Genomic DNA, 26,083 nt, shown 5'->3' on the forward strand with positions numbered 1-26,083 from the left:
GTGCCCAGCAGCCCACGCCCTAGACGTGGAGACGGAATGGGTAGGCACTGGGGTTGTGTGTAGGGACTTGGGCCTGCGGGGAGCACCTGTCCGGGGCCTGGGGTTTCAAGGAAGGCACACTCAGGGCAGAAACTCAGAGACTGAGCCAGGGCAGAGGTGGAGGGAGAGTTCCAAGTGTGACTGCAGGGGCAGAGCTTCTCTGCAGGTGGGGCCTGGGTAGGGGGACCCCCAGGTGGGCCATGGGGGTTGGGTCTTCTCGAAAGGGTGAACCCTCTGCCTCAGGCTGCCTCAGGGCCTCCAGGAATGAGGAAGGGGTAGAGGGGAGCCCAAGAGTCTGGGTGGGGCCTTGGGACTGGGAACACCCTCTCCCGGCCAGCTGCAGCGCTCCCTGCCCCCACAGCTGTTCCTGTGCTGCCTCCTGAACCTGCAAGAGTCGGGGCTGCTGTGTGAGGTGCGCGGGGCCTGGAGGGCTGTACCAGGAGGGTACCTGGGGCCTGGCCTCGGGGATAGGGGAGGGGCTGAAGCAAGGGAGTGGCCGGGCAGGGGCGGGGCTAACACGTGGAGTAGATGAGGGGTGGGGTCTGGCCTCGGGGTGGGGCTGAAGAAAGGGTAGGGAGGCCAGGGGGTAGGGCCAATGAATGACACACGAGGGGTGGGGCCTGTCATCAGAGGGAGGGATGAGAAGGGGCTGAAGGGGTAGTGGGGGTTAATGGGTGGAGTGAGAGAGGGGTGGAGGCCTGGCTTCAGTGGGCAGGGAGGGGCAAAGGACGAAAAAACAGGTGGGGATGGGCAAGGGCGAGGCTCGGAAGAGGGGCGGGGCCGAGCGCACCTCCCACCCCCACCCCCAGGTGGAGGCGGAGCGCCTGTTCAGCAACATCCCGGAGATCGCGCGGCTGCACCGCGGGCTATGGGGCAGCGTGATGGTGCCGGTGCTGGAGAAGGCGCGGCGCACGCGGGCGCTGCTGCAGCCCGGGGATTTCCTCAAAGGCTTTAAGATGGTACGGGCCGAGTCGGACAAAGGCAGGGCACACCCAGGCAGGGCTGGGGCACCTATCTCATCTGCCTATCGCCCCAACTCCCCCCGGACCAGTTTCCCGCATGACCCCTAGTGGTCGGAGTCAAGGAATTCCGAGTCGGTCGCCGTGGTTTGAACCCCATCCGGCCTTGTACCTTTGCTGCCTGGCCAAGGGTGAACGCTTTCGCTGAGGCTGCTTCTTCATGTGGAAAACAGAGATAATAAGTTTGCCGCTTGGGGTGGTCGCGAAAGTGTAGTAAGGAGGAACTAGTGCAGGGCGCAGCGGGCGGGGAGCGCACCGTAACAGGTGCTGTGCTGGTTCCGCCCTGCGCCAGTTCGGCTCCCTTTTCAAGCCCTACATCCGATACTGCATGGAGGAGGAGGGCTGCATGGAGTACATGCGCGGCCTGCTGCGCGACAACGACCTCTTCCGGGCCTACGTCACGGTGAGGGCGTGTTGGGCTCTCTGGGGGGCGGGCGCACAGGACCGTGGGCCCACCTGGGCGGCAGGTGCGCGGGCGCTGGTGGTGGCGTGGCCTCGGCGTGGGGCGGGGCCTGCCCTGAGCCCCGCCCCCGCCTCCCTGCCTCAGTGGGCGGAGAAGCACCAGCAGTGCCAGCGGCTGAAGCTGAGCGATATGCTGGCCAAGCCCCACCAGCGGCTCACCAAGTACCCGCTGCTGCTCAAGTCGGTGCTGAGGAAGACAGACGAGCCTCGCGCCAAGGAGGCCGTCGTCACCATGGTAACTGGGACGGTGGGCAGAGCCCCTCCCCGACTTGCAGGGGGTGCTCCACCCCCTGCCTCCTCCCCGTCTCCCCTGTCCCCCCGCCCCTGGGCCTGAACTGCAATGGCCCGCCCTCAGATCGGCTCCGTGGAGCGCTTCATCCACCACGTGAACGCGTGCATGCGGCAGCGGCAGGAGCGGCAGCGGCTGGCGGCCGTGGTGAGCCGCATTGACGCCTACGAGGCGGTGGAGGGCAACAACGATGAGGTGGACAAGGTGGGCGCTGCGGTCGTGTGGGGTCCCTGGCCCTGCTGGGAGCGAGGAAAGGCTACACTAGCAGTCAGGGGCTATGCTGGGAATCCCACTCGAGGACTCCTAGCTGAGATGAGGAGTCAGACCTGACCTCTTCTACACCTGCCCCCCCCCCCCCCCAGCTCCTGAAGGAATTCCTGCATCTGGACCTGACAGCGCCCATCCCTGGCGCTTCCCCTGAGGAGACACGACAGCTGTTGCTGGAAGGGAGCCTGAGGATGAAGGAGGGGAAGGACAGCAAGGTGACCCTAGGGGCCAGCCCACACCCAGGGCCCTTACCCCACCCGCTCCTGCCCTCTGGGTTTGGACCGCCCCTTCCTCGGAACCCTGGGCCCCCAGTCAGTGGTTCTTAGCAGCCCAGTCACTTGGGTGGCAATTCAAGAACTAGTGACTTTACGATCATATGAGGGATGATTACGTGCTGCAGTTAACTCAACAAATACAGCAACAGGGTCACAGCCCATCAGGTGCCTGGGAGGGGGCACCTTCCGTGAGCAGGAACAGCCCAGAGTCTTGCTACTGAGCTGGAAGTTTTCAGGCACTATGTAACCCAGATCCTGCAAATCATGATTTTAAAATCACCTCCTTCTTCCTCTTTAATGTAAACTTAACTGAAATAAGTCACAAGCAGACTATACAGCTCAATGAAAGAGAATCGTCTGGCTCTTCGTTTTGACTTTACTCTCTGGTTCATGGCAGGGGGAGGGAAGGCGTTGCACAGACAGGCTGAGGGTCCCTGCCTAAGGCCCCTGATCTCTGGCTTCTGCTCTCCCTGCCCACCCATCCCCCCACAGATGGATGTGTACTGCTTCCTCTTCACGGACCTGTTGTTGGTGACCAAGGCAGTGAAGAAGGCCGAGAGGACCAAGGTCATCAGGCCGCCACTGCTGGTGGACAAGATTGTGTGTAGGGAGCTTCGGGACCCTGGTGAGGCGCCCGACCCTGTGCCCCTGGGCAGGGCCTGTGATGGGCAGGGGACATGGTCTCAGCCGATACTGATGCGAGCCCTTCCTGACAGGCTCCTTCCTCCTCATCTACCTGAATGAGTTCCACAGCGCTGTGGGTGCCTACACGTTCCAGGCCAGCGGCCAGGCCTTGTGCCGTGGCTGGGTGGATGCCATTTACAATGCCCAGGTGAGGGCAGAGCAGTGGGCAGGCAGGCAGCCAGGGTGGCCTGGTGGGGGTTGCTGCTCACCACCCGTCCTGTCCCCATGCGCCCCCACCTGTAGAACCAGCTGCAGCAGCTGCGCGCACAGGAGCACCCAGGCGGCCAGCAGCAGCTGCAGAGCCTAGAAGAGGAGGAGGATGAGCAGGAGGAGGAGGAGGATGAAGATGAGGAGGAAGGAGGAGAGAGCAGCACTTCAGCTGCCAGCTCCCCTACCATCCTGCGCAAAAGCAGCAGCAGCCCTGACTCCCAACACTGGTATGTTTGCCTGGGACCACCCAGCAGGCCAGAGAGGGCAGGGACTCCAGCCCAGGACTCCTGACCCCAAGGTCACTAACACTGGGAAGGGCCCCATCATGTCCCCTTCCTCTGAACAGCTCCATGATATGAACTCAGTGCGGGTGGGGGCTGTCTCACATTGGAGTCCAGGGGCGAGGATGGTAAACACTTTTTAACTTGAGTGCCAACTCTGATCCCCTGGTGGTAGCTGCCTGGAGCTGAGCTGAAGGTTCTAAGACTCTGTACAGCAGGAGAGTGCCAAGGTCATGACTGACACCATTACTGATGTCTGTGTTGTGGGCACGTGTGCTACCTGCTGGCTATCTCTGAGCCTCGAGCTCCAGGAAGGCAGAGGCCGCAGACCTCCGCATGGCCCAGCGCGGGGCTGCACCAGGCCGTCTAGGTCCTTTGGCTGGGCTGACTCCCCTCCTGGTCCCACAGTGCCTCGGACGGCTCCACGGAGACCCTGGCCATGGTGGTGGTGGAGCCTGAGGAGATGCTGTCCTCTCCCGAGTTCGAGGGTGGCCCCTTCAGCTCCCAGTCAGACGAGACCTCTCTGAGCACCACTGCCTCATCTGTCACGCCCACCAGCGACCTGTTGCCCCTAGGCCCAGTGGATGGCCGCTCCTGCTCCATGGACTCTGCCTATGGCACCCTCTCCCCCACCTCCCTGCAAGATTTTGTGGCCCCAGCCCCTTTGGTGGAGCCAGCACCCCAGCCCCCAGAGTTAACACAAGGTCCTTCACCCCCACCCTCACCCCGCCTCCGCCGCCGCACTCCTGTCCAGCTGCTGCCCTGTCTGCCCCACCTGCTCAAGTCCAAATCCGAGGCCAGCCTCCTCCAGCTGCTGTCAGGGGCCGCCACCCGTGGAGCGCCCCCAGCCCCCAGCCGCAGCCTGTCAGAACTCTGCCTGGCTGCTCCTGCCGCTGGCACCAGGACTCAGGGCTCCTCTCAGGAAGCTGGGCCCAGCTGGGATTACCAGGGCACACCAGGCCTTGGCAGTGGCTCCAGGCTGTCAGAGCTGTATGGTGGAGCCAGCTGCCCAGGTGGGATGCCTGAAGGACCCATCAGGAGGAGCAGAGAGCTGCCCTTGGAGGCCTTGCCCAGGGTCCAGCCTGAGCCCCCACCGGGGATCTCTGCTCAGCACAGGAAGCTGACGTTGGCCCAGCTCTACCGAATCAGAACCACTTTGCTGCTTAACTCCACCCTCACTGCCTCGTGAGTGGCCTGGCCTAGGGTGGAGGACTGGTGGCTCAGTGCTGGCACTGGGGACACTGAGTCCTGGGAGTGGTTGGGGCACTGTCATGGCTGGGAGCAGGTGGCATTTGGGGAAGGGATAGGGAGCCTGAGACCTGCCGAGCACCTCGGTGAGGATGTCCATGGTGGGCAGTGGTGAAGGGGCCTGAGGATTCCGGTGGGGAGGAGAGGGTGGCTAAAGCCCCTCTGAATGCCATTAGCCAAGGAAGGACTGTCTCTCCCCTCCTCTACCCTGCAGGGAGGTCTGAGCAGAGGGAGGCCCCTAAGGGTGCCACTAACCAAGGGACAGCAGACAGCGTGCCTCCCGGGGTGTGCCGGCCCCTGCTCCAGCTGCTGCCTTATGTGTGCACGAGCCAGAGTGCCGGGCAGGACCCCTGCCACCACCCCCGGGGCCCAATTTGCACTTTGCCAGACTGGATGGAAGTGGAGGGGGCTCAGCAGAGGCCCAGGCCCAGAACCCCTTACAGCTGCCACCTTCACTAACCTGCCTGCCTCCTTCTCCCTGCCCCCAGCCGAGGCAGGGTCCCTTGCCCCATATTCCCTGAAGTCATCAGCTCCAATCCTCTAGGCTGGGCTCCAGGGCTGGGATCCCCGGCAGCCCTTCCCACCTCCACCCTCATCTGGCCCCAAATGGGACATTCCCTGCCCTCACCCCCTCCCTCCCTCCCAGTCCCGAAGGCCACCCCAGGTTTGGGTTGGGCTCTGTATAAAGTTGCATATTTATTGAGCTTTTGATTCTTTTATAAAGACTTGTATATACTCCCCTGGAAAGAGTCCTTTGCTTTTGGAACCTCCCCTTTTCTGGACTTAGGCGCACTTGAGTGCCCTCCTGTGCTTCTGCTCCACCATCTGTGCTGGGGCAGCGCTGGAAGAGATTGGGAAGCAGAAATGAATGAATGGGGCAGAGATCACCTGACCAGTACTCCCAAGATCAGCCCCTGTCTCCTGCCACAGCCATGAGGTCCACCATTAGAGGCCCCCCAACAATGTGCCCTCCCCCACGAGGGCCCTACCCTGGGCTACCCCTGTGAGCTTATGCCAGGGTGGGCCACATGTCTCAGACTCTCCTGAGCGTGCTCCCTAGGACCTCCCTCCAGCGCAGCGCCACGCAGTGTCCAGGGAGGGGGGCGTCTCCCACCTGGGTGCTTCTGGCCCAACCCCTCCTGGTTGAGGGAGGGCTCTGAGACCAGAGAGGGGAGGTCACATCACTCTGAAGTGGTGGTCTCCGGGCTGAAGCTAGAACCCAGGCGTGGGGACCCTGATGCAGCCCTGTCCTATGTGTGCCCTGTCCTCCAGCTGCCTCAGGTGAGCTCCTCATGTGTGGCCTCTCTTCCCTGGGAAGGGTGGCCCCACCCTGGCCCCCACCCCTGAGGCGGGCTCTTGGAGGCTGCGTGGCAGGGCGGGCCCTGCGGGGTGCCAGCAGATGGGGAAGCCCCGCTGGTCCAGCGTGGTTGGAGGGCCCAGCGTGGCGCCCCGAGGCCATGGAGCCGCGGCCGGGGGGAAGTGCGGCAGTGGTGGCTGCGGTGAGTGGGGACTTGGGGGCACGACCCAGAGCCTTGTCTGGGCCTGGGTCCCTGCAGAGGAAGGGGATGCGGAGGGGTGAGTCTCTGCTCGGGGAGGCGGCGGGTGGAGGGGGGCCCCTTCTGACCTAGTTAGAGGCTCAGCCGGGGCGGAGCCCTTCCGCTGAGAGGAAACACCATCTCAGGGGCCAGAGGGGTCTGGGGGCTTCAGGGAGAGGAAGATCAGGGCTTCCCTCCTGACAAAAAACATGGGGGTGTGGGGCTGCCTGATTCCTCGCCTGGTGGAGGGGAAACCCGAGAGGGGATGGCAGGAACCTGTACTCTTCTCTGAAGCCTGGTCTGTAAACAGGGGGAAGGAAGTTAGTCTCACCCCCCACCCGTGGGCACCCCTGCTCGGGAACCTGAGAAGGGGCTGCTCTGAGGGCAAAGACCGGGGCCTCTGAAGTGGGGGAGTCTGGGTAGGTGGGTAGGGGAGGCCCCCGCCGGGGCAGCCAGGCTGAGAGCCAGCAGCACGCGCCCCCCAGGCTCTCCTCCTCCTGCTGCTGGGTACCCAGGGCCAGGCCAGCACTCCCAGCCCCAGGTGTGACTGTGGCCACAACTCCCACGAGAGGAATGGTCTGGTCTGTTGCAGGGGCTGTCCAGCAGGTGAGTGGCTGAGGGGTGGGAGGAACTTGGGGGGAAGTGAGGGCAAACTGGGGATGGGGGTGGGAGGTGGGGAGGTGGGGGTCAGGTTGGGGGGAGTAGTGGTAGGAAGGCCAGGGGTGGGGTGAGGGGAGGCTGGAAGGGAAGTAGGAGCCAGAGATAGGAAGGAGGGAGGGGAAGGTGGGAGCCCCCTTTGACTGTCTGACCCCAGTCTGGGTTCCCCAGGGCACTACCTGAAGGCCCCCTGCACGGAGGCTTGTGGTGCCGCCACCTGCCTCCCGTGCCCCCAGGGCACCTTCCTGGCCTGGGAGAACCACCATGAGACCCGCTGTGCACGCTGCCAGGCCTGTGATGAGCAGGGTGAGGGGCTGCCTAGTGCTGGGATGGGGGCTCCTGAGGACAGGCCCTGGCCGGGGTATTCCTTTTTTTTTAATTAATTTTTTTTTTCGGGAGAAGGGAGGTAATCAGGTTTATTTATTTATTTGATGGCGGTACTGGGGATTGAACCCAGGACCTCATGTGTGGTAAGCACACACTGTACTACTGAGCTATACATTCCCCGCCAGGGTCTTTCTGAAGAAAGTGGCTTGAGTCTAACCTTTGAGTGGGAGGGCCCTCTGCCCTGATCCTACCCCAGAACGCCTTCTTGCCCTCGCATCCCGGTGACCTTCCTGTCTGTACGTGCCCCAGCCTCTGGTCTGGGGCGATCCCCACACTTCTCTTACTTTGGGGGTGGCCCTGTCTCAGGTCTCCCCATCTCCGTTCTCTGGGGCACCTGTCCCACCTCTCTGTGGGGTCTCTAGCTCTGACAGCCTCTGCTTTCCTGGTCTCCCCAACCCCTGCCAGCCCCTCAGGTGGCCCTGAAGAACTGCTCCGCGGTGGCGGACACCCACTGTGGCTGCAAGCCCGGCTGGTTCACGGAGTGCGTCGTCAGCCGGTGCCTCCACGGCTCTCCCTTCCGCTGCCGCCCGTGCACAGACTGCGGGGCCCTGCATCGCCACGTGCGGGTGCCCTGTGAGTACCTCCATTCCGGACTGTCTACTTCCACAGCCCCGTCCCTGCCTCCCCTTCCCATCCTGACCCACACCATCTCTTGGACCACAGGTTCCAGCAGAGACACCCAATGTGGGACCTGCCTGCCTGGCTTTTATGAATATGGGAACAGCTGTGTGTCCTGTCCCACGTAACTTCCTGGCTGCCCTGGGCTGGGGGGAGGGAGGCTGAGAGCAGAGTTGGGGCCGAGGGGCAGGGAGGAGGGAGCTTGGCCCTGTGGTGGGTGGGTCCCACTTCAGGTAAACACTGGATGGGAAAGAGAAATCTGAATTCACCTTATGCCGGATAAATCAGTGGGCATGTCTCGCTTTTTGCCTTACTTTCCTTTACTAATCCCTCCAGTCATATAGTAAGGATAGGATATGTTACTGAGACAGCCAGCCACGTTAATAGTTTGGAAACTTGGGCTGAGGAAGGGATAAACTTGGGAGTTTGAGATTCGTAAATATTAACTACTATATATAAAAATAGATTAAAAATTTCTTCCGTATAGTGCAGGAAACCATATTCAATATCTTCTAATAACCTTTAATGAAAAAGAATATGAAAACAAACAAACAAAAACCCAAAAGACAACTTGGCTGAGATTCAGGACCTGCCCCTTGTTCTCTGAGGGATTCTGGGCAAGTTACTCCATTGCTCCCATCTGTGGCTCCCACATCTGAACCTGGGGATGTTAGTAAGCTCTGCCCAGGATGATAATTTAAGGGGTGATTAACTTCACTCACCCATCTGCTCGCCATGTCTTTACTGAGTGTCTGCCATTTCTGGACACCGTTCTAGGTGCTGGGGGAACAAAATAGGCAGATCCCAGAGCTGACATTCTAGTGCCCCTCATTCTAGTCTAGAAGAAGGTCAATAAGTAGTGGTTGTTACTCGGGACACCAGTGACATTGCAGCAGTACTTCAAGAACATTCTTGGGTGGAGCAAGGTTCTCAGGAGGGAAGGGGCTCCAGGATGGAGATGTCAGGCAGTCCCGAGTCGCCCCTCCTGGTGTTTACTCCCTCACCCTCCACCCCATCCCCTCCCCTTGCAGGAGCACCCTTGGGAGCTGTCCTGAGCCCTGTGTGGCTGTCTGTGGCTGGAGGCAGAGTAGGTGGTGGGCTGGAAATGCAAGGGGAGAGCTGGGAGGAGCCAAGGGGAGATTGGGGGATGGCCACCACCCACCACCCACCACCCACCAGCTACTCTTTCAGTGTTCTGGGTCCAGGTGCTACTGGCAGGCCTGGTGGTCCCACTCCTGCTTGGTGCCACCCTGACCTACACGTATCGCCGCTGCCGGCCTTGCAAGCCCAAATTTCCTGGTAAGCATACACACATGCGCGCACACGTGTTTCTGGGGGCCTGGGGTCAGGATGGATAGCCAGAGCCACAGCCCTGATGCAGAGGGGAAACTGAGGCAGGAGTTCTGGGAGTGGAGTACAGAGGAACCCAAGAGGAGCTGGCCCAGTACCCCAGTTCAGGAGCTTTGCCTGGTTGCTGATTACACTCTTTGTCTCTCTCAGCAGACAAAGCGGGGACAGAGGCCCTGACCTCCCTGCAGGTAAGAATCTCAGTAGTGTTCTAGGAAGAGTGAGCCAGCCTTCTGGAGCTGAGAGATTGGGCCTTGTTATAACTTGTGGCCCGATGGTGAGCACAGAGCGGACCTAAGGCACACCTGTGCTGAGTTACAAGCGAGCAAGAACAGCTCAATGCCAGTCCTCAAGTGGCTCTCAGTTGACCCGGGTCCAGACGGGTGAACAGGATCCAACAGTTCAGTAGGAGTGCCACCCTGGGGAGGCCACTGCCAGGGTTGGGGGAACAAGGAGAGGGCATCAGGGGCAGGACATTGCAGGCAGAGGAAAGAGCTCTTCCACTGGGTCACAGTGAGAGAGCCCGGCGGACTGGGGAAGGTGGCACCGGGGAATGTTTGCTGACTGAGCCAGGGATGCCCCTCCTGGCCAGAGACCCCGGCAAAGGGGCCTTGCTAGGCAAACAGGGCTGACCTGGGTCTTCTTTTGGCTTCCAGGCCACCCACGTCTCACCCTCCGACAGTGCCCACACCTTTCTGGCACCACCCAGCAGCAGTGAGAAGGTCTGCACCGTCCAGTTGGTAGGCAACAGCTGGACCTCTGGCCCTCCCCAGACCCAGGAGGCGCCCTGCCCGGAGGTGACTTGGTCCTGGGACCAGCTGCCCAGCAGAGCTCTTGGTAAGGGATTTCAGTGGCCTGAGGCCTTGGCCCCATTCTCCCAAGTAAAGGTGAGAAGCTGTGGTTTCCTGAAGCACCACTTGCCCACTTCCTATCCCCTAACTGACCAGGCGAACCTCCCTGCCCGCCTCGGCCCGGCCCCTGCCCCGGCCCCACCCCGGGTTCCCCATTGGCTCTCTCCGGCCGCCCGCAGGCCCGCCGCCGCCTCCGCCCACGCCCCCTGCAGGCTCGGCGGCCACCATGCTCCAGCCCGGCCCACAACTCTACGACGTGATGGACGCGGTGCCCGCGCGGCGCTGGAAGGAGTTCGTGCGCACGCTGGGGCTGCGCGAGGCGGAGATCGAGGCGGTGGAGGTGGAGGTCGGCCGCTTCCGCGACCAGCAATACGAGATGCTCAAGCGCTGGCGCCAGCAACAGCCCGCGGGCTTGGGCGCCGTCTATGCGGCTCTGGAGCGCATGGGCCTGGACGGCTGCGCCGAGGACCTGCGGAGTCGCTTGCAGCGGGGCCCGTGATGCTGGAGACCACCCCCACCCCGAGGCTCTGGTGGCCCTTGCAGAAGCCCTAAGTACGGTTACTTATGCGTGTAGACATTTTATGTCACTTATTAAGCCCCTGGCATGGCTCTGCGTAGCAGCGCCGGCCAGCCTCACCCTTGCGCGCCCCCAGGGCTCCAGTTCAGGCGAGGAAGCATCAAAGACACATATCAGGAGGGGATCTAGAGATTGCTCAGCTGTTTCTCGGCCCGAGTTTGGCTGAGATCTTGGTATTAAATCTATGAAGAAAAGCTGCTGCTTGGTGTTTCCACGGGGCTAGGAGTGTTAAATGGCCCAGGCTTGGTTTCCTGAGGGCGTCGAAACAGCCAGAAGTCTTGCCACCCCACAGTCCACCCACGGTGGAGACCAGTGTGGCCCTTAGCCCAAGCCTGCTCCTCCCAAACTGCTGTGGGCCAGTTACCCCGAGGAGAGGAAGTCGCGGTGACTGTGAGCGAGAGTGAACTTGAGACCCGGGCGGCTGAGAGAGCTTTAATAGGGGTGTGAGATGGCAGGGGCGCGGGGACCAAGGAGGCAGCGGTTGGAGACAGGTTCAGGGTCCTTCATCCTCCACTCACTCCACCAGGGCAGTGAAAGGGTCGGGGGAGCGCGCGGCCTGGCTGGGGACGGCGCGCAGACTTAACTGGAGGTGGGTGGGGGCAGAGGTGGGGCGCCCAGAGCCGCAACTCTGTCCTCACGGGCAGTTTGCAGTTTTCATCGTTTCTGGTAAACAAATGACTGAAAGGAAATCCTCGGCGGGGATGGGAAATGCGGCCGGGTCTGGGCCGGGCGCAAATCTGGGTCAGAGAGGGAGGAAAACCCCTTCCCGGAGCGCGGGGCCTGCCTCCGCCCAGGATGCAGGATGCGCCAGCGACGCGGGTTCCGGGGTGCGAGGGAGGGGGCGGCAGCCGGGCGCGCGCTCCGCAGGAAAAGTCACCACCCACGGGGCCGGGGAGAGCTCTGCTCACTTTGACATTCAACGAGCATGCAAATGTATGTAAGTAGGCATGCAAATAAGCAGCATGTTTTTGCGTCAACAGCTCGGGCACTTTTTCTGGGCGACTGCCGCGGCGGGCGCGCTCCAGCTCGCCGGGGCTAGGGATGCGGGGGTCCGGGGAAAAGGGGTCAAGAAGGGTTCCAGCGCGGGAGGGAAGGGCGGCGCGGCTCCCAGCCCCTCCGCCCGGGCCGGGTAGGCCAGGGCGGGGGCTGGGGACCCCCGAAGCTCGCGAGGCTGCGAGCAGAAGCCGGCATCTAGTACTTAGCGATGTCCCCCTTCTTCAGGATGATCTGTCGCTGCCAGGGCGCCAGCTTGCTCTCGTCGTAGCCGAGCGTTCGCAGCTTCTCCGACTGCTCTTTCTCCCGCTGCATCTCCTCCTGCTTCTTTCGCTCCTCCTCTTTCCTAGACGTGGGGGAAGGGGCAGAACCCGGGGCAAGGGTGAGAGGGGGCACCGTAAAGGGTCACTGTTGGCAAGGAATGGGTTACTGAGGGCAGGGGCTGGGTTGCTGAGGACAGGGGGACTAGTTAGTGGTGGGCAGGGCAGTGGCTTGGAGGGACAGAAGGGCTAGGTGATTAGGGACATGGTTTGGGTTAGGAGGCACGTGGGCAGGATTGCTGCGGACAGAGGGGCTTGACTGGGGTGGATCAGTCACTGGGGGACACATGGCTGGGTGAGCTGGCTGGGTTATTGCTGGCTGGGGCTGTTACTGGAAACGGGCTGGGTCACAGTGTGGCAAAGGTTGGAGAGGGGGTGTTCCTTGGGCAGGGGAGAAAATTATTGGGGCTAGGACCTGAGTTACTGGGGACTGGGGTGGGGCTGCTGCGGGGCAGAGGGACCACATTACTGGGAGACAGGGGCTGGGTAAATAGGGACGGGTCATTAGAACATGGTAAGGTCTGCACTGCTGAGGTTGCCACTATATGTGGCGATTAAGCATTTGAATGTTAGGATTGAGCTGCACTGTAGATGTAAAATGCACACATCCCACAGATTTAGTTTTAAAGAAGAATGTAAAATATCTCTAATAATTTTATAATTATATATTAAACATATGATTGAATTTTGATATATACTTTGTTAAATAAAATATACCATTAAGTTCACCCATATGTTTTTTTCTTTCACTGTGGCTGCTAGAAAACGTTATATACATGGCTCAAATTATACATCTCTTGGACACTGCCAGACTAGGGGCAGAAACTAAAGTTTTCAGGGACAGATGCTCTAGATTATGGATACTAAGGTTGGGTTAACTGCAGGGAGAAAGATTAGGTTACTGGGAGATGGGGGCTGGCAAATTGGGGACAAGGTTATTACAGTGTAAAAGCTGGACTCTGGGGGACAGTGGCTAAGTTATTGGGGGAGGGGGTCTTGTGCCATTATTGGGAGCAAAGAGGCTGGGCTAACAGCTGAGTGACAAGGGGATGGGTTGGGTGAAGGGGCAAAAGGACTCTGGGTGGGGGAGGGGACACAGGTGGAACCCAGCCCCACACTCACCGCTTCTGCTCCCTGGAAGGAAAAAGAGACAGCGTTAGTTGGTGCCACCATCTCAGGGACACAATCAAGACACCTGGCCAAACCCCACATCTCCCCCAGCTCACCTCTCCTCTTCTAGCTTCTTCCGCAGGATGTCCCGCCTCCAGGCAGGCATGCTGGCCAGCCAGGCCTCCTCCTCCTCGTCCTGAAACACAGCACAAAGCTTCAGGGCCAGCGTGGGCTGGGTGATGGGGGCTGGAGGGAGTGCATCCCCACCCAGGGGGCCTTCATGAGTCCAGGACAACAGGACACAGATGTGTCACAGGAAGAGAAACTTTTGATGCTGTTCTATAGGGTAAATGGGTGAAGACACCAAACTCAGGCCCCTGTGTCCCAGAGGCAGTGCCAGAGAGGTCAAAGCTGAGTGTAAGAGGTGTAGGAGAGGAGCAGAGGAGGAGAGTCCCCAAATACAGTAGGTGGACAGATGGCCCCAGGCCCATGACGTGAAATCTCTAGGCAAACTCGTACTTGGGCCCCCACAGATCCTGCGAGCTCAGAGAGGCTCAGACTGGCCCCTGGTTCTGGGAAGGACCTTCTGGCCCACGCCTGTCCTATCCGCGGGGGGCAGACACCAGCTCTACAACTGTGCAGCTGCAATAATGTGGGGAGGGGCATCCAATACAGGCGGCTTACAGCAAAGACATTTATTACTTGCATATTACAGAGGAGAAAGGGCCTGCACACGTCACATGAACACTGCGTACAAGGCTCCCTCGACCCGAGCCTAAGAGGTAGCTGTGAAAGCCAGTGAAAAACCAAAGCGAGGAAGAGCCACACTGCTCCAAGGGGGACCCACAGTCCCTCACTCAGAGGGGCTGCTGCTTCCACCTGGCTCCACTCAGAGCCAGGAAACGCTGCAGACCCAGAGGGGGACACCTGGTTTGACCCGCTCCATGCCCTGCCCATTCTGGCCAACGCCCCACATCTGGCCACGATGGGATCTCAAAGGCTGAGGCAGCCTGGTCCTGGACACTCTGGGTTTTTCAAGGCCATTCATCCGTCCTGTCCGAGCTTCTTCCTGCCAGCTTCTGGCCTCTGGAGGCCCAGGCTGAGATTGAGGGTAAATTCCGAATTCTACAGCTCAGATGTCAAAAAGCTCTGCCTCCTTCTCCTTCCAGAAGGAGAAGCTGCGGTCAATATATCGGCAGATGTCCTCATTGCTGAACTCGCCCATCTCAGATACCAGCTCCAGGGGGTCTTCGACAGGGGCTTCATAACTAGGAGGGTCCGACGTAGGCGGAGGCTCGGCTGGTGGGGGTGGGGGATGTGGCGCAGGGGAGGAGGCCTCAGGCTGCCCCTCTGGCCAGTCCCCCCTCTGAGCTGGAGTGGCCTCTTCGGTTGGCTCCCTCTCCTCTTCTGTCCCTTCCTCTTGTTCCTCCACCTCCTCCTCCTGGGCCGGCTCAGCCTCCGGAGTATCTCCGAAGAACTGGCGCCTGAGGTCCTCGAAGCCGTCGCTCCAGTCGCGCCGGCCGGCCTCCACCTCCTCGAGCACCACGCGGTGGAAAAGACGGATGAGCTCCCATGGGTAGCTGCCCAGCCGGTCGAACATCTCATAGCACAGCAGGTGGCGGAACTTGCGCTCCTGGCGGGTCAGGCCCATTTCGAGCAGCTGGAAATAGCCGAGCATGAAAAGGTCGAGGGTGAGGCTGTCGTAGCTCGGGGGCGCGCCGCCGTCGAGGGGCGGAAGAAAGTGCTCGGGCCAGTACAAGCCATGCGCCAGACCGGGGCCGCGGGGCTGGGGAGCCGGCACCCGCCGCAGCAGGCTCCGCCAGTGGCCCAGCAGCTTGCCCACCACCTGCCGCTGCTTCAGCAGGCGCAACAGCCGCTCGTCCGGGCCGTCGCCCGCCGGCGGCGGGGGAGCGTCCGCGGCCTCGGGGCCTGGGCGGGCGCCGGCGGCCACCACGCGGGGCAGCAGTCTGCGCAGGCGCACCTGGGCATGGCGCCCGGGGCCGCGGAAGGTCCACTTGCGCCAGTGCTCCAAGAAGAGGTGGACGATGCGCTCCTTGCGCATGTCAATGTAGTCCTGGACGCCGCACAGTTCGGTGGAGAACGACGGCCTGCGCGCCGGCTGTCCGAGCTCGGGCAGCGCCGCCTGGCGGCCCGGCGCCTCGGGCGGGCCCAGGACGCCCAGAGGCTCCCCTGCGGCCGGCAGGCCGTTGGCGGCTCCGGCGGCGATAGACTTGCCGGGGCCAGCCGCCACATAGTCCTCTTCGAGGATAGGTTCGCGGCCCGGGGCGCCGGCGGGCAGAGACAGCTTTCGGCGCTGGCCGCGCGCGGGGGCCGGGCCCTGGGCGTGCCGCTCGTAGGTGGCGCGGAGGTGCTGCACCGAGACGCCGCACTCGAAGATCTCGCGCGCCACGGCCTCGCGGCACCAGCTGAGCGAATGCGAGCGGCCCATACAGAGCGGGCCAGGCCGCCAGGGGGCGTCCGACAGCGGCGCTAGCGGCTGGCCTGTGTCCGCGGCCAGTAGTTCGGCCAAGTGCGCCGGCCGTCCGCCCAGCGCGGCCAGCAGCGTGGCCATGCTCTTGAGCAGCCTGGAGATCTTGCTGCACCAGGCGGGCAGGCTGGCGGCGCGGCCGTGCATTCGGCGCGGGTCGACGGTGAAACGCGGCGCCGACAGGGCAGCCGAGATGGGCAGCAGCTGCTCCAGCTCCAGCTCCAGCTGCACCAGGCGCGCCTCCAGCTTCTGAGCCTTGTGCAGCACTTGCAGGTTCTCGATTTGCTGCTCGATGCGGAGGATGTCGTCCTCAGTCATGAGTTCGCCGAAGGGCCCAAGGATGCCGTTGTGCTCGCGGGAGTACCTCCAGCCCTCGCGGGGGTAGCAGCACGAGCTGGCGGCCATCAGCTAAGGCGGGGAAGACAAGAGAGGGGAGGGAGGTGCGTCTCCCTCAGGCCCGGCTCCCGCAGCGGCCGCCGGGGGCGCCCTTTGCATGTCCCGGGTGGTGTAATGGCTCCGCGGGGCTGCGTTTGCAGGGTCGGGCTGCGCCTGGCCGTCAGGCGATTACACTGGAGCGAGGCCTCGGCCCAGGCAGCCGCTCCAGGAGCTGGGCAGTGTCCACGTTGGTCGCTGGCGGGGACACAGCCGATCTTTGGGCGCTGTTGCAGAGGCAGGGCCGGCAGATGGGGTCTCCACATCTGGCTTGGTCGCTCATTACACCACCGAAGGAACATGCAAAAGGCGTTGAAGCTGCGACACACGGCAGCCCTCTCCCTCCCTGTCCAAGATCTGCCAGATCCCAGCGAGGCCTCTCCTCACCCCAGACAGATGACCCCTAATCTAAGTTCCCTGCAGCCCAAACTCTCCCTGTCCATGCTGTCAGTTTTACTGCTGGATGAGAGGCTCTTAAAGAGGCTGAAGCTGGGGCTTCCACTCCTATTCCCACCCCTCCTCACTCCTGGAATAATAGTACCATGTGTAGAGCTAGGCTTGCCAGGCACCTCTTAGAGTCTCATCTATTCCTCACTTCAGTGCCGGGCTTTTCCAGCCTTGAGGGGCTGGGGAGCTGCCCTCATCTCCTCACAGGCCTCCCAATTCATCCTGGCCCACTACAGTCCATTTTCCACATACAAATATGATGATGCTATTTCTCTGCTGGACCCCACCCCCAGACTTTCCACTGCTCCAGGAGAAAGTCCATTTTCTTCAAGGCCAGGCCTTAGTGACCTGACCTCCACTGACATCTCCAGCTCCGCCCCTTCGATAGTACAGTCCCAGAGCCACCGCCTACTCTGACTCCCACACCTCCCGTCCTTCCTGCTCGCTCTTTGCCCTACTCTTTCCCCTGTCCACCTCTTCCTCATCTTCCAAGTCTACTTTCGACATCACATTCTCCTTCCCTAACACCACCCCAAATCCAAATAGGATGGTCGGTGTAGGGCTGTCCCAGACCTCTGCCCTCCCCATCAGAGGACCTCCCCGTTTGCTCACTCTCTCACATTGCCCTGTGTTTTCTCCCCGGGGGCACTTATCACTCTGCTAAGGTGCTGTGCTTGCTTGTTGGTTGACCACCGCCCCCCGCCCCATCACCCTCCGGCAGCCACCTTGAGAGCAGGCCCTGATATATTCACTGAAAATCCTCAGAGGCCACAACAGTGTGTGGCACATAGATGGCACCCAGGGAACATCTGTTGAGCAGATCAATGGCAAACTATCCTGCCAGCCAGTGACAGTCTACCCCTCTGACAGATGAGAAAACTGAGGCTGGATAAGGCTCAGTAACAGTGTCTGGAAAGTGTCAGTGCAGGGAAAGAGCCCAGGCCAGTCTGACTACGACCAAAAGTCTACTGATGTGGTCCCTGGATCAGCATGGTCAGCCTCCCCGGGTGCTTGTTGGAAGTGCAGAATCCCAGCCCCACCCAGAGCACCTGAATCAGAACTGGGCATTTTCACAAGATCACAGACGATTTGAAGGCATATTAGACTTTGAGAAACACTGCCATCTCATTAAAGGACAGGCTGCTGGGGGTGGGGGGTGGGGGGGTGGCCACTAGAAGCAGGGAGGTGGTCCAACCCTGCTTTTTCCCAGAGGTAATGGGAGCCTCCTGATACTGAAAGGGTGGGGCATGTTGGGGGATGGAGCTGGGGATGGGCTCAGGGCCCAGGTGCAGACCCCCGGACCCTCTGGGAAGCCCCATCCCGCCCACCTTCCGCCTCTGCTCCTCTTCCTCCTGCATCTTCAGCTGCAGCTTGCGCACCATCACCTGGCGCTTCCACTCGGGGATGGGCCGGCCCTGCTCGTCGTGAGTGGGGATGAGCGCCTCCACGTCCAGCTGCAAGCCTGGCGCAGGGGTGGCGGGCGGCGCAGGTGCCACGCTGCCGTTGAGCAGTGGCTGGGACCCCGTGGCTGGCGGGGTGGGGCTCCGGGCCCGTGATGGCACAGGCGACGCCGGCGGCAGCGGCGAATCGGGCTGCGGGGAGAAGCGGCAGGGCTGAGTGCTGGGCGGGCCAGGGCGAGGGGATCCCAGACAGGAGCGTCTATCGGGTCGCCTACCTGGGAGGCCAGCTGCCCACTGCCTGAGAACACCGTGGTCAGACCCTTGCTTTGCGGCGTCGGCTTCAGACTCTTGCCTGCCTTAATCTCAGCCAGCAGCTCCGAGTTGTCACCCGTTGGGGACATCATGTTGAAAGACTTGGTGCCTGTGCAGAGGCAGGAGAGGAGACTCTGGCTGGATGTGGAGCCTGCATCCCCACCGCCCCCACCCACCCCTCTGCTGCCCCCTCCCCTTGGGCCCAGAGGGCAGCTCTCCAGGTCCCGGCCCTGAGGGCAGCTCTCTGGGATCCCAGAGGCGGGTCCTTCCCTTGTGGGTTGCAAGGCCCCACCATCCTCCTGGCTCTACTCACAGGGCGTGGGGCCGTCGCCTGGAGGCCCCTGGGAGTTCATGATGGCTTTTGGGCCAGCCCTGGGGACTCTAGTGACTGTCTCCGCCCAGCGTACTGACTGCCCAGCTCCAAAACACTACCTGGGGCCAGCCACTCGACCTTTGTCCTGGGTTCCCTGGCCCGGCCCCTCCAGGGTGGAGTCTCCCTCTGGCCCTCTCTCTGCATCAGCAAAGCCCAGTGACCCTTGGACTGAGTCACCCTGTGCTTCCATGGCTATAGACTCGGGACTCTGGATGCCTGAACCCAGCTGATCCCCTCCCCCCAACACATACCCACAGACAGACATGCACGCAGACATACTGGTTGCAAGCCCGGAGCACACTTACTGCAAAGCACAGCTCAGTTCTGGGGGACTCAGGAAAGCCGAGCCCTTACTAAGGATATGAGGATGGGGCACCCAGGAAGAAGGGCCAGGAGGATAACATGCAAATGCCCAGCTCACAGTTTGCATTTTCCACCGAGACTGGCAGAGGTGACTGGGGTTTGGGGAGGATTGTCTTTAGAGCCAGCGGAAGGAATCAGGGCTGAGCGGGGGGAACAAAACAAACCAACAGCTCCTGGGTTCTGTGGGCTGGGGATCCCAGAGCACAGTTGGTCGGGGTAGGGGAAGGTGAGGGCAGGCGCCGGCAGTTGGCTCATTGCTTTAGGCAGAACTAGCTGCCGACACGGGATGAGTGCGCATGCATGGGGGTGTGGTGGGGGAGAGCCTGTGGCATCCAGGACCCCTTGCCTGCCGGCCCCTGGTCCTGCCCCTGGTCCCCGGCCCTTTCAGCTTCGCTTTTCCTGAGCGCGCCCTGTCCCCCGCCCCCGCGCCTCAGCCAGGAGCCGCGCACGCAGCTACTCACTCTTCCTGTGCCTCAGGACTCTCACTTCTAGGGACAGAGAGAGAAGTGACAGCGAAGTTAGGAGGGGGGGTGCTGGGGTGAGGCTAGGACAGCGGGGACAGCAAGAGAGGGCCAGGGAGGCCAGGAGGAGGGGTGGGAGATGTGCAGAGGAGGGCAGACAGGAGAGGAGGAACTTTCCTGGCTCAGGCTGCTCTGGGGCTCCACAAGGGTGGTCCACTCCATTCCCAGCATTGCTGGTGCCCCCGAGGGCTGGGCAGGACTGCCATTAGCCCTGGCCCCCCTAGCAAGGGCCTCAGTCTTGGCATTGGGTTGGGAGAGGGCACCCAGCCCAGGCTCTGCTGAGAAGGGGTGTCTGGAGAAGCCCAGAGCCTATTTTTCTTCTGTCCTAGCTTCAGCCGTGCTCCAGGCTGTCAAGGGAAGACACTGACCCCCGAGCTGGGGGCCTTTCTGGAGGCTCAGCTGATGGTGGACTCCTACCACGTATGAGCTGGTCTGCAGGGGCTGGGGCTCCAGAGGTATCCAAGGAGCCCAGGCAGGCCCTACCCTGGCCCTGCTTGGAGCCTTGCATCCCTAGTCAAGGCGATGAAGCTTTGGATGGTGCCACTAAGCATGGTCCCTACATGGAGTGGCTGGGTGGGCAAGGCACCCCCACCACCCCCGCCAGGCTGAATTGGAGCGTCAGCACCCAGATACCACCTCCTGGCCCTTCCAAGAGCCCTGGCATGCAGGAGACTGCCCCGTATTTCAGAACAGGAGCCCAGGAATCCTGGTCACCAGTCTAGCTCTTTAAAAAGGATGCTCAGGGGAGTCACCAGGAGAGGGGAGAGCAGGGCATGATGGGTCATTTTTCCCATAGCAAAGCCTGGGCTGGATAGGGGCCTTTAGTGGGGAGATCTGGATAAGAAGAGGCCCTGATGCATCTGAGAAGGGGCTCAGGGCTGTAGCTAGCTTGGGAGAATAAGAGAAAGAAGTGAGGAGTGGAAGAGAGACTGGATAGACATGGGGCAGGAAGAAGGTTAGCCAGCAACCCTGCCTCCTTGAAGCTAGTTCTGTTTCTCAGAGCTTCCCTCCAGCACCAGCTCATCAGAAACACCAGCCACCAGGGCTGGGAGGCCTTCTCTAACAGATGCAAGACAGGCCCAGAGAGGGAAGGGGACTTGCCCCAGGTCACACAGCAACTCAGAGCCTCCCCTTAGGGTCAAGTCCTCGTTGGGGTGGGGGCTGCAGAAAGATCAAATAAAAGAGGAAGAAGCACAAGGGCAGAGGCAGCTGGGGGAGGGGGTGGTGTCTGTTTCCCTCCCCCTCCAGGGCTAGCGCCGCCCCCCACCCCTCGACCTGCGGACTCACTGCCAGTGGACGAGGAGGAGCGACGTTGCCCGCAGCCAGGGCCAGCGCCCTCGAAGGGCAGAGGCGGAGCAGGCGGCGGCGAGCTCAGGGCCTCCGGCAGGGGCGGCGGCGGCGGCGGCGGGGGCGGGGGCAGCTCCCTGGACACCTTGGGGTCCGCGCCGCAGCCATTGTGCACGTGGTTCCCGGGGAGCAGCGCCGCCTGCGGGGGAGCGGAGGGGCCAGCGAGTGAGCAGCGGGCGGCCGGGCCGGGTCCCGGGCGGCCGGCGGGTGCGGGCTGGCGGGCACGCACCTCCTCGCTGTGCGCCATGCCCGGGTGTGCGGCCAGCGGCTCCCGGGGGCAGCGGCCCAGCTGGCGGTAGTAGTCCCCCGTGCTGGGCTGCTTGCTGAAGGCGCGGGGCTTGCGGCTGGAGTCCTGCCTCCGCAGCCCGCTGCGGCCGTCGCGGGAGCTCAGCTGCGGGAAGACAGCCGGCGGGCTGGGCTTAAGGCACCTGTCTCTTTGGCCTCCCACGTCCCCTACCCCAACCCCAGGTCTTCACCTCTGGGGGCTTGCGGCCAGCTGCGGTCCCAGACCCTCCTGTTCTCAGAGTGGGGATGGGGCGAGGGTCATGGGGGCCTCAGTGAAATGGCAGGATAGGTCATCAGTAGGCCCGACAAGGAGGGGTTCTGGGCAGGAGCAAAGGGGTGCAGGGCCCCCCACTGAGGTTAGAAGGGGCGGGCCTAGGGGCGGGGTGGCCCAGCCCAAACGCCAGGGGGAGCCGGAGAAGGGGTAGCTCCCAGCTTAGCCACCACTAAGGCCTCAGCCGCACCCCACTCCCGGCCGCCAGACAGTCCCACATGAGCCCAAGGCTGCCGTGAACCCTCTACTGCTGCGGTCCTGCCCAGAGGAAGCCCACTCGAGAGACGGTGTTCTGCTGGGCTCCTGCTTGCCCAGGGACCTCAGCCGCCTGGCGCGGGGCTGGGGCTGCTCCTACCTGCGACTGTGCTGGTGGCCCCGCTGTGCACCTGGTAGCGGGGGTGGCATGGACTCCACACCTGTGCTACCTGATCCTTCCTCTCAGGTTACAGCCCAGCCCGCCCGCCCAGCCTCACCTATGAACGCCTAAGAGGTCTGTCAGCCTGACATGGCCCAGGGCCTGACAACCCAGGGCTGAACCCCCCTAGCAGTAGAGAAGGCCACGGGGGCTCCAGGCTCTGCCGCTGTGCCTACCCCGCAGGCCAGATGTGACCCCGTCCCTTTGAACCTCTCTCTGTCCTCTCTGTGCTGAGCACCCTAGCCTTCATCCTTCCTACTCATGCCCTCCATCCACCAGAGACAAAATTCAGGCCTGACCACAGGAAGCCCCCATATTTGGCTCCCCGGAGGTCATGCCCCCGCCCTTCCCCTCCCGCATCTGGAAACCATCGCCGTCCGTGTAAAGGGACACCGACACCCGCGCCCAAGCCTCGGGTTTCAGGGGTGGCAAGACGGGCTCGGGTGACATTGCGGGTGGCCCGCGTCGTGGCAGCTGCTCCCCACTAAGCCCAGCCCAGGGAAGAAAGACATGAGGTGGCGGGGCCAAAGGCCAAATCACCTGGCTGGGGCTGTCCCCTGCCCCACCCAGCAGCCCAAGCACCTCACAGTGGCCCTGGACCCTCCAGGCCCCACCTAACCCAGCTCACGTTGCAAGGAAATGCGACGCCACAGGATTTGTTTTCTGGGCCAGCCTGCCCCCTCAGCGCCCCCTGCAGCCCCCAGAGTGGACATCAGGACCCTGCTCTGGCCTGCAGTCAGGCAAAAGCTGGCCAGAGGGCGGGAGGCTAGGGGGCATGGCGGCACACAAAGGGCCCTTTGTGGAGCAGCCTAGCGCCTGCGGCTGTGCACGCACACATGCGGGAGGGACACAGGACTGCAGTCCTGGTGCTCTGGCTCAAGGGAAGGGAGGGGAGCAGGCCCGGCCACCTGTCCTGTGGCTTGGGGCAGGGCCCGCAGGCCTGGCCTGAAAAGTCCACTGGCCATAGGCTCCCTGCAGGCCTCTCCTGGGCCCCCTCCACCTCCTGGAGATGAAAGGGGAACCTGACAGAACCTGCTCTGAGGTGGCACGAAGGTGGGGGTGGCAGGGGGAATTGCTGTGGATCTGTGTCCTTCCCCTCCCCCACCCGGTGGCCTTGTGACCCAAGTCACCTGTGGGAATTGGTTACTCAGCTTGGCCCCGCAGCAGCTTGCCTTGGGCTTGAGCGAGAACTACAAAGTCAGGGCTCCCACAGGACCCTAGGGGGCCTCCATCCCAGTCAGCCACCTGGGCTCTCGGGCTGCCCTCCCCACTCAGACCAGCCTTGTTCTGTCCTGTTGGCCAGAACCCCAGGGCTCCCTCTGGGCCTCCCTGCCCTGAACTCTCAGAGCTGTCCAGACTGGCTCTCTGCCTGCTCCCCGGCTCCCTAGCCTCAGCCAGCCAGGGTGGGACAGGCCCTGCCTCCTGGGCGCCTCACACTCGAGTGCCCACACTGGACCCTTCCCCTTCCCACAAGCTTTCTTCTCCCCGAGGCTCCCACCTCAGGACTGGCTTTCCACCCACCTGGGAACTGAAGCCCAAACCACCAGTGGGAGTGAGGGTCCTGCTAGTGCCCCCTCCCCTGGCCTCCACTGCACTCCTGGCCCTCACCTTCACACCTCTGGCATCTCCCACCTGGAAGATGCTCCCTTGGGAGCCATTCTCCACCTAAGCCCGGAGCTGGGCATGTGGACGTGTGCGTGGAGGAGTTGGCACACGTTCTCTGCCGACTCCATGACCGCCCTGCCCCTCTGTGCAAGAGGCAGCGAGGACCCAGCTCCCGGAGAGGCGTGGCTCCACCCCTCCCCTGCCCTGCAACTCCCCAAAGAGGGGTGGCTTTGTCTTCTGCATCTCCTTGTCCCCAGTGCTCAGCCCTGGGCCCCCATGGGGCTGACCAGAAGTTTCGACTCCTGAACAGGCCATTGGCCTGGGGACCCCCACCCCGTACCTAGAAGCCAGGCCAGCCCTTGGCCTCTGCTGCCCCTATCAGCCCACTCCTGAGCTGGGAGGCAGGGAGATTGCTGAGGGTTTACTACCTCCTTCTTGAAGGCTTCGGTCTCCACGTGGCGGAGTTTGTTCTTAGTCTGTGTGTAGATGTCAGCTGCGGGTAGCCCCACAGGGGGCTTGGGAGCTGGGTAGCCTGGCGGGGGTGGGGGCAGTTGGGTGCCTGGGGGTGGGGGAGGCGGAGGGAAGCTGGGTGCCGGTGGAGGTGCTTTGGGTCCCTCCATCTTGCCCTGGGGCAGGCCCGGCTCTGCGCTGAGCATGTCCACATAGCTCTGTATCTCTGCGGCTCTTGGGCTGGGAAGCCCTGGGGAGAAAAGGAAGGTTGGGGTTGGGAGTTTGCAGAGAGGCTGCCCCTAGGACTGAGCCCTTCTCCTTCCTGGAAATGACCTGCACGGGGGGGAGGCAGACTCAGGGTGCAGCTTGGCATGGCTGCACTGTCAGCCCCCCAGTGCTGGGCCCACCCTTACCCTGAGCCCTGCCCCACCCCCCTGAGCCCTGCACCTATTGGGAAAGACCTGCGCTTGAGTTTGAGGAGAGCTAGCAGGGGGCCATAGGCTCCAGGACGGGCCTGCGGAGAGGTGGCTCCTCAGGGCAGATCTGTTAGGGCAGGTGGCAGGAGTCTGGACGGCCACACCCCATCTTTGCAGGGTGCCCCCCCAGCTCCGCAGGCCACCACCTGGCGGCATGAAGCAGGCATCGCGGGTGGGTGGACACGTATGCTCAGGGCGCGGTCAGCATGTATGTACTGGAGTGCCTGGCTTCTGCCTGTTTGTGCATCTGTGTATGTTTGTGAATGTGTACACATGCTTCTTTGTATTTATGACTGTGTTTGCCTTGGTCTGTGGACCTAGGGTGTGTGAGGGTGTTGTGTGTGTGCGCAGGTGCACGTCTGCAGTATGGAAATGCATGGCTGTGTGCCTGTGTGCGGTGTAGGTGTGCGTGTTTATCTGCGTGGCTCTGTATGTGTGGTTGTGCATTCATCTCTGTATATTGTGTGTACACATAAGTGTGCACTCTTGAGTGTGGGTAGGTGTGTGTAAGGTCTGGGGAGCATTCCGTGCATGTGTGAGTAATGATGCTGAATTGTGTGAGGGGTGTGTGTGGCTTTTGTTGGTGGGAGAGTACGTATGGATGTTCAAGTATGTTTGTGATGGACACATACAAGCATGAGAGTTACCTGTCCTCACCAGAACCAGTGTCCCCTCCTGGTGACATGTGGCAGCCTCCAGTGTCAGCTGTGGGCAAGCAGGCCCAGGGATGGCCTGCAGGGCCCACTGGTCTGGCTCTAGGCTGCCTTCCCTCCTCCTTCTTCCCAGGCCCACTCACCATGTTGAGGGCGCCGGCCCTTGATGCTGGAGTGGCTGGAGGAGCAGGAGTCATAGTTGGAGAGGGTGCTGGTGGGTGAGCTGAGGTCAAAGTTCGGCGGCTGGACCGACATGGTGGTATTGGGCGAGGACATGCCTGAGTCAGGCTGCTTGGTCTCCAGGTCAGCGGATGGATCCCGGGACAGCACGCGGTGCTCCACGCTCTGAGCGGGACAGGAGGCCATCAGGGCAACCCCGCTCCGAAGTCCAGCACAGGTTCTGGGCCAGGGTCCTACTCAGGCATGCCCTGGCTGTGTGACCCTGATCAAGTCACCTCCCTTTCTGGGCTCCCTTCCCCATCATCAGAGGGTCTCTTGGGTTCTTCTTAGGCTAAGATTCAATCCCAGCCCCCAAACAGCAGGACCACGGGTTCCTGGGAAACTCCCAGCCCTGGCCCAGGCCTTCTAGAGGGGGCTGGGAGGCTGACAGAAGAAAGGACGCTGGGCTGGACCCCAAGGGAGGACAGCCACGGCACCTGCCTTCTCCTTTCTCATCCACAGGCAGAGGACCCGGGTTCCAGGGTATCTGTGGCAAAGGGGGCTCGGGGGCAGCAGCTGGGCACAGGGGAGGGGTGCCAGTCCCTCACAACTTGCAGGAAAGACGGATCCCCCATTACCTGTCCGGCAACCCCCATCTCTCCTTGCTGGACTGGAGCAAATCCTAACATCAGCCCGGCCCGTCTCCTGATGGGGCCTTTGGGGAGAGGGTGGGGCCCGGGGTGGCCCAGCTGAGCTGGGGGGTCAGCCTGAGCTCAGGCTGCCAAGCCTGTGACACCCTCCCCCCACTGTCTCTGCCCCTGCCCCCAGGCCTGACCCTCCCGCATGGGTACGGGCCGGGGGGGGGGCCCTGCTTACGTTGCCCATGCTGGGCCTGCTGCCGGCAAGACCGCTGCTCT

General features: G+C 62.2%; 4 protein-coding genes across 15 annotated transcripts in view; 2 read left to right on the forward strand and 2 right to left on the reverse strand.

The window, feature by feature from the left end:
- PLEKHG5 (pleckstrin homology and RhoGEF domain containing G5) overlaps positions 1–5,514 on the forward strand; it is a 46,236-nt gene extending 40,722 nt beyond the window's left edge. For 4 of the 6 annotated variants that reach the window (XM_064494114.1, XM_064494117.1, XM_064494116.1 and 1 more), the window contains 11 exons: positions 401–451; positions 849–998; positions 1,351–1,461; positions 1,606–1,755; positions 1,876–2,013; positions 2,172–2,291; positions 2,844–2,976; positions 3,068–3,183; positions 3,279–3,472; positions 3,935–4,711; positions 4,989–5,514. In XM_064494114.1, coding sequence (XP_064350184.1) covers positions 401–451; positions 849–998; positions 1,351–1,461; positions 1,606–1,755; positions 1,876–2,013; positions 2,172–2,291; positions 2,844–2,976; positions 3,068–3,183; positions 3,279–3,472; positions 3,935–4,711; positions 4,989–4,998 — 1,950 coding nt within the window. In that variant the 3' untranslated portion in view covers positions 4,999–5,514. Of the gene's footprint in view, positions 1–400; positions 452–848; positions 999–1,350; positions 1,462–1,605; positions 1,756–1,875; positions 2,014–2,171; positions 2,292–2,843; positions 2,977–3,067; positions 3,184–3,278; positions 3,473–3,934 lie in introns of all 6 variants that reach the window. The other 2 variants (XM_031463941.2, XM_064494115.1) reach the window with 1 other exon arrangement.
- A 566-nt stretch (positions 5,515–6,080) lies between these two features.
- TNFRSF25 (TNF receptor superfamily member 25) lies at positions 6,081–10,940 on the forward strand. Of its 7 annotated transcripts, none has more exons than XM_031463958.2 (10): positions 6,081–6,273; positions 6,795–6,915; positions 7,138–7,272; positions 7,759–7,926; positions 8,017–8,095; positions 9,003–9,058; positions 9,163–9,270; positions 9,472–9,509; positions 9,975–10,155; positions 10,266–10,576. In XM_031463958.2, exons 1-10 carry the CDS (start codon positions 6,232–6,234, stop codon positions 10,427–10,429), a joined length of 1,092 nt encoding a protein of 363 aa, XP_031319818.2. In that variant the 5' UTR covers positions 6,081–6,231; the 3' UTR covers positions 10,430–10,576. The 7 variants fall into 7 exon arrangements, with proteins under 7 accessions (XP_031319818.2, XP_031319815.2, XP_064350190.1 ...); XM_064494122.1 differs by having other exon boundaries at positions 6,086–6,273; positions 8,017–8,091; positions 8,979–9,065; positions 10,349–10,940; XM_031463957.2 differs by having other exon boundaries at positions 6,088–6,273; positions 10,349–10,940.
- A 223-nt stretch (positions 10,941–11,163) lies between these two features.
- Positions 11,164–26,083, reverse strand: part of LOC105100265 (espin) — a 30,028-nt gene continuing 15,108 nt past the window's right edge. Inside the window, exons 6-15 of the mRNA XM_064494123.1 lie at positions 25,151–25,352; positions 23,857–24,128; positions 21,082–21,243; positions 20,793–20,991; positions 19,446–19,472; positions 18,212–18,357; positions 17,865–18,128; positions 13,286–13,365; positions 13,182–13,193; positions 11,164–12,085 (exon numbers count right to left, since the gene is read on the reverse strand). Coding sequence (XP_064350193.1) covers positions 11,938–12,085; positions 13,182–13,193; positions 13,286–13,365; positions 17,865–18,128; positions 18,212–18,357; positions 19,446–19,472; positions 20,793–20,991; positions 21,082–21,243; positions 23,857–24,128; positions 25,151–25,352 — 1,512 coding nt within the window. The 3' untranslated portion in view covers positions 11,164–11,937. The remainder of the gene's footprint in view (positions 12,086–13,181; positions 13,194–13,285; positions 13,366–17,864; positions 18,129–18,211; positions 18,358–19,445; positions 19,473–20,792; positions 20,992–21,081; positions 21,244–23,856; positions 24,129–25,150; positions 25,353–26,083) is intronic.
- Positions 13,850–17,855, reverse strand: LOC135322916 (espin-like protein). Its single transcript, XM_064494119.1, has one exon. The coding sequence runs from the start codon at positions 16,060–16,062 to the stop codon at positions 14,302–14,304; it is 1,761 nt and encodes a 586-aa protein (XP_064350189.1). The 5' UTR covers positions 16,063–17,855; the 3' UTR covers positions 13,850–14,301.

Source organism: Camelus dromedarius, chromosome 14 (genome assembly GCF_036321535.1).
Source record: "Camelus dromedarius isolate mCamDro1 chromosome 14, mCamDro1.pat, whole genome shotgun sequence".
In the NCBI taxonomy this organism is placed as follows: domain Eukaryota; kingdom Metazoa; phylum Chordata; class Mammalia; order Artiodactyla; family Camelidae; genus Camelus; species Camelus dromedarius.